This window comes from Arachis duranensis, chromosome 9, assembly GCF_000817695.3.
Source record: "Arachis duranensis cultivar V14167 chromosome 9, aradu.V14167.gnm2.J7QH, whole genome shotgun sequence".
NCBI classification, from domain to species: Eukaryota; Viridiplantae; Streptophyta; class Magnoliopsida; order Fabales; family Fabaceae; genus Arachis; species Arachis duranensis.
In genome coordinates, this window is record NC_029780.3 from 17,700,125 (window position 1) to 17,706,926 (window position 6,802).

Here is a 6,802-nt window from a genome sequence, read left to right on the forward strand (position 1 = left end):
ATGGCTCCCAAGTGACCAAGTCCCTAACTTTTCTTTCGCCTACCTAATGTGGCCACTTCCTACCTTAAAAGTTAAAATCTTACTTTAATTTTAATTTTTTAGATTTAATAGTTTTATGTAGAAGTAGAGTACCAGCCAATTAATCGTTAATGATATGAATAAAACCCCGCTATTTACTTCAATTCATCTTTCGTATTTGATTCACTCTTTTATAATCTTGAATTGTTATCTATGAAATATAAATATAGTGTTTGAAAAAATATTTTTTACTTTTATTAAAAAATAATTAGACTCAGAAAATACGTATGTTAGACGAGTATTATTGAATGAATATTATATCTACAATCAATTCTGTTAAGTAACGAACTAGAGTACTAGCTAATTTGGACAATTTTTCAAAATCATTAAAAAATTAAATTATAAATTTTAAAAATAGGATTTTAAATAATTAGGATTAGCACCGCCAAATTAAGATTAGCGAAACTTAATTGCTTCCTTAATGTGAAACCCCATCTCATCCTCTCTTATCACGTCATTGGTACCTCGTCTTCAACTGTCTGTCGCACTACTGTTGTAACTTCTCTATGCGCTAAGTGGAGACGGCTTGCATTGAACAAAAGAAACATCTCGAATTTAAGAAAAAGAAACATAAAATTTAACAAAAAAAAACATCTCAACTTTAACAATAGAAACATTCTAAGTTTTACAAAAGAAATATCATAAATGTAACAAAAAATTCCAAATTTAATAAAAGAAACATCCAAGTTAAATAGAAAAACATCCCAGAGTTAGTTTAATAAAAAAAACATCCGAAATTTAACAAAAGAAACATCCCACATCTACTTTTTCAGGGCATCTGTTTACAATCGGCGGCAAGATAATTTTTTGGAGAGTCCAGCCGCGTCACAAAACATGTCGCACGCAATGCTACGCATCGCGGTGATGATGTCCGTCTACAGGGAGAACGTCGGTGCGAAGAAACACCTACGCCGACAACTTAGGGTGAACGAGACTCGCAGACGAAGCTCGACACAAAGGAACCAACCGCGTCACAGAAGACGTTGCATACAGATCGTACATTGTGACGAAGAGGATCATTAGTATCGCGCATATAACAGATGTGATGAAGAACGCGACAGGATCAACACTGTTTGCGGGGTCGATGCAACGTCATAAGTAGAGCAGCGTCAATTAGAATGGGAGGAGAAGGTGAGGTGTGCGATTGTTTTTTTTTCACAGTGAATAATAGTGAAAAATCAAATTAAAATTAAATTTGAGTAATGTGGTAGAATTTTTTTGTGTTATTAAACTTTTTAGTTACGACTCACATTGTAATTGACAGAATCAATTAGTATTTTAATTAGCGGAAGAATGGACAAAAGTACACATAAATTTTTATACGGTAGATAGACGTACACTTTAATTTTTTAATGATTCATCTGTACACACTAATATTAAGTTTTGTTGTCATTTTACTCTTTCGCTGCGTGGGTAATGACTTCCAGATGACTTTGTGCATTGTATGACGTGGTCCTTTTGATAATAAAATAGAAACTAAATGATAAATTATTGAATTTATTAAATTTAAATAAAAAAATTTATAAGCGACTTAAAATCTTCATTTTCTTTCTTTCTTCTCCAAAAAGTGAATGTAGATCAAGGATTGCAACTCAAAAATAGCTGTTAGGATTCTATTCAAAGTAAATTTTGGAAAAATAAAGAAGAAAATGAAGATTCTAAGTCATTTGTAAAATTTTTTTATTTAAATTTAATAAATTTAATAATTTATCATTTAGTTTTCACTATATCATCAAAATAGTCACATCACACAATGTATAAAGTTATCACTATTGTCAAAAAAATTACTCAATCAACAAAAAGATAAAAAAATGAACATAAAAATTAATATTAGTGTGTACAAATAACTTATTAAAAAATTAAAATATAAATCTGCCCACGATATAAAAATTTATAAATTTATGTGTATTTTTATTCAATTTTTTAATTAGCTTTCCAAATTTTTTTATTTACAATATATTTTATAAGCGAACATGATATCTGAGCGAGACGTGGTGAATGGTGATTCATAAGTTGTTATTAGTTAGTTACTACATGGTACATTATGATATTACATTGATTTTCCTTCTTTGGAGGAGGAATTTTCAATATCCATTTTTTCAGATTCCTTTTCTTCTATCAAGTCATCATTTACCAAAGATTTTGAATCCCTTCTTTTTAACTCTTTTCGAAATTGATTTTCCTTTTTTAGCCTTTTCACCTATCCTTGGACTGTCTTGTCTCCAAAGTCCAAAGTCCAGGCGCCCCGTCTTAAACAATCACAACAATTACTCAATTTGCAATAATTAATAATGATATAACCAAATTAAGAAATTAATGTTATATAATATTCAGTGACCATATACATACCCCACATCTTGGTCTTTCACATAATAATTTAACTAACTAGAATATTTAAAAAAAAATAGAAAAAGAAAAAACAGAAATTCAATCATAACCACCCTCTTTCCTCTCTCCCATCCCATATATGTCATGTATAAATAGATCATATATGATACCACCTTTCTCCAACCAAGAGCTACATAAATTTATATACATACTCTGCAATTTACACATACATTTATTTATTTATTGAGCTCTCAATGGTGGTGGCTTCTTCGATGATGATAAGGACGAAGAAAACAAAGGCGGTTGGGATTCCAACAATTGACCTCTCAATGGAGAGGGCAGAGTTGTCAAAGCAAGTGGTGAAGGCTTGTGAGGAATATGGATTCTTCAAAGTGGTGAATCATAGTGTGGGTAAAGAGGTCATTTCGACATTGGAAGAGCAAGGGGCTGAGTTTTTCGCCAAAACCGCCGCTGAAAAACACCGTGCCGGCCCTGCCACCCCCTTTGGCTACGGCTGCAGAAATATTGGTCCTAATGGCGACATGGGTGACCTTGAGTACCTTCTTCTCCACACAAATCCTCTCAACATCTCTGACAGATCCAAAACCATTTCCAATGACCCTATCAAATTCAGGTACTAAACTAGTTCATCTAATTAACCAATATATTAACAATTCTTCTATTTTTATTATTATTATTATTATTAATTTTTTTTTTGGGTTTGGAAGGAGGGACCTAATAAGTAATATCCTTCTTTCTTATATGCATAATAAGATAGGGTGTTTCAGTTTTATTTGTTGTGTCTCTTTCTTTAATTTAATACCCATTAAATATCTTTGTGTTCCTCCGTGTCAATATATTTTGTGTCTCTATAACCGTAACCGAACCAAACCTTAACAACTTCAACGTGTAAAAATTTCCAACTAACTGAACCTTCTAAGTTCTAATTTTAAAAAATTTAAACTGATAAAAAATATATAAAATATTTATATTTAAATTAGATTATTATATTAAAGTATTTTGAACACTTCGGTAAATTTACTAAAATTGTAAAATAAGAGATAAAAATAATGAATGAATGCATTGAAATGAGAAAAAAAGAGAGGGGAAGCAGGGACCAAGGCGTTATCTGTCTATGTTTCTTGAGTGCCAAGCAGGATGTGGTGGGGACTTTTGCTGAGTCCTTTGTGACTCTGACGACTTTGGCATTATTTTGATTTATTACTAATTGCGGTAACATTCCAATGAGGTGTCATGAAAAAAGGAAATAATTGATTCTGGCTTAGTGAAAGTAGTTGTACCCCTTGTTCAATTTATGTATAGTAATTTTGGTTTAGTATTATTGGTGCTTTGTATCCTAGACAGGGACATCATTCCTTTATTCTAGAATTTCGAAATTAATATTTCTACTACATTTTACAATTTCTTTCATATTCAATAACATTTCACACTCATAAACAAACTGAAATAAGGGCATATTCCAACGTTCAATCATCTGGATTGCTAAAAATTTCTTCTTTTCATTTTCCTTGTTCATTGTCTTTTCTAAAATACATGGTATAATTTATTTATAAAGTCAAATATGCAATTATTCATTTTATGTGAATTTCTATAAAAAAAATTCATTTATAAAAAATATCATTAACTTATCGTCAGTGAATAGAATAATACACATTAGTCTTCAGAATACATATTATAATTTTAAACTGACCAAATCCTTTCTAATAATTATTAGTGCATGTATGTAGTTGTTTTCATGTGGTTGATTCGGCTATTTGATAATGGCATACACCTTTTAAATTATTATTTGGAGACTATTCTTAACTATTGATTTGGCCTTCACTTCAATGACAGTTTCTATATTCATCATTATCATCCTCAACACTTTTCCTTTCATTAATTAATACCTATATAGGCACTCTATCTACCATTGATTAATATATTGCATTTATCTAATTATGGTGCCTCATTTTAAGAATTTTCTATCATTTGAAAATGAATTTGAGTTGAAAAGGCATATAACAACACGTGCACTAACAGAACAAGGGCTACACCAAACGACCATGATTGATTTGTAGGTCTCAACATTTTCAATACAATGGACACAGTTCTAAACTTCATTATAGTTGCTGCATATTATATGCAACAAACAACCATAATGAAATTTCAATCATTGAAGATTATTCTTTACTTTTGAAGTGCATTGGCATTCTTAGATATATTTTAGTCCTTAAATTTTGACAATGTTCAATTTAATTAGCACTACTATTATTGATACTATATTTTATAATCTAATTTGGTTTTTTTTTTTCAAAGTTAAAAGTGAGACTCAAATCCGCGACCTCTAAATGAGTACGTGGAAACTATGCCATTTGAGTTATAACTAGTTAATTTCTTTACGATCTTAGAAGAAAATCCATTAAATTAAATAACAAAGTGTAATTCTGAACTTTTTTTAAACATTGGAGTGTTACTTATTACTTAATAATTTGGTAGGCCCAGCATACACAACATAATGCATTTGCTGTTATATCATTAGCTCTTAAAATAACTAATTTTCTTGAAGAAATAATTCATAATTCATATGGATAACTTTTTATTTAATTTGAAATTTCACAATGATGGCTATTAGAACGAGATTTCTTATCTGTAGGAAGAAATGGAGCCAAAGGTTAAAGATGTTTGGCCAAAAATGGTGACAAGTACACGAACCTTGTGAATCATTGGGAGGAAAGTCCAAAATCAATTATCAACCTTTAGGTTATTAATTATTTTGTGGCAACTAACATTTTAACTGATTTTTATCACGTTGCTCTGTAATTTCTTACAGAACCGTCAGGACTACTTGTCCTAATAAGTCCTAACATATATTCGTACTAATTCAGTGACAATATCATCATTTAGGTTGAAGAAATTAAAATACACCAAATACTATTGGGATGTTAAAGTCAGCAAAAAATCAATAACTTACACAGATATTCTTTTATTTTTTTGAACAAAAAAAAAAAAATCATAAAGTTGTGAAATGTGTTAAATCATATGACCCTCCATGTGTCTTTGCCTGCTAATTTTTGGAAACGTAAGAAAAATAAAATGCTTGTCTAACCGAAAATAATGGTAGCTCTGATCTTTCCACGTACTAGAGATGGAGTGACATAAATTAAAGCACCACAAAAATATAAAAGAGAGTTTTACTTTACCCCAATTTCTCGTACGCGGTATCAAATTTGGATTATTGAGTTAATTAGTTGTGTTTGATTTTGCTTTTATAAAATTGATTCTAGGTGAAATCAATGCTGTATAATTGATTTATGTTAGAACTAATTTTAAAGTTCAATAAAACGTTTTTAATTTACTTATTTTGTATTGTAGAGGCCATAATTTATTTGGTAAAAACTCATATATAGTAATTTTTATGTGAAGTTAATAATTAAAAATTATTAGATAATAATTTAATTAAATATATTAAATTATTTAATAATAGAGATTTTTTTAACGCTCTTAAACATCTATAATTTAGTCATTGGATAGTGTCAGGAAACATAACGACAAAATATTTAATATATATTCAATTGTTTGATTGTAGTGCGACACATAGATTGATAGAAAGTAATTTTTGTTTAATAAAAAATAATTTTTAATATAAAAATTAATAAATTTTATTCTGAGAAAATGAAAATATATACATGTATTGTATTTTTGTCTAGTTTTCAAAGGAAAAACCGTCAAAATTATTAAATTTGTGTCTGAAAATATCTTAGCATCTTCTGGCCTTGAATCGCAGTTGCGCAGTAAACGATTACATAGAATCAACGAGGGAGCTAGCATGTGAGATTCTTGATCTAGTGGGTGAAGGTCTACGGCTCCAAGATAAGTACTCACTAAGCAAGCTAATCAGAGACGTTCAAAGTGATTCGCTCCTTCGGATCAACCACTACTCTCAGATGGTGAAACCGAAGTCGTGGGACCCATCATTGATGAAGGGGAACAGCAATAGCAGCATTGGGTTTGGAGAGCATTCTGACCCTCAGATCTTGACGATCCTACGGTCCAACAACGTTGGTGGGCTTCAGATCTCAACTCATGACGGGCTGTGGATCCCTGTCCCCCCGGACTCTAACGAATTCTTCGTTATGGTCGGCGATGCACTCCAGGTTGGTCCCTAATCTACTCACTAATCACACTCACAACCCACTCTTTTCTTTTTCCCATTAATCATATTCACATCACACCTACATCACACTCATTTGCATATTTAGAGAAATTCAAACCCATAAGAGTAAACAAGAGTAAAGAGAGATTATGTTATTTGAGTTAAAATTTATTAATTGTATTTATATATTTTTTTATTATTAAGATGTAATTAATATAAAAATTAGTTATTTTTATTAGTACG

At 30.4% G+C, this 6,802-nt stretch overlaps 1 protein-coding gene across 1 annotated transcript in view; it reads left to right on the forward strand.

The window, feature by feature from the left end:
* The first annotated feature begins 2,582 nt into the window (after positions 1-2,582).
* LOC107464975 (gibberellin 2-beta-dioxygenase 2) overlaps positions 2,583-6,802 on the forward strand; it is a 5,894-nt gene continuing 1,674 nt past the window's right edge. The window contains exons 1-2 of the mRNA XM_016083942.3: positions 2,583-3,040; positions 6,191-6,560. Coding sequence (XP_015939428.1) covers positions 2,661-3,040; positions 6,191-6,560 — 750 coding nt within the window. The 5' untranslated portion in view covers positions 2,583-2,660. The remainder of the gene's footprint in view (positions 3,041-6,190; positions 6,561-6,802) is intronic.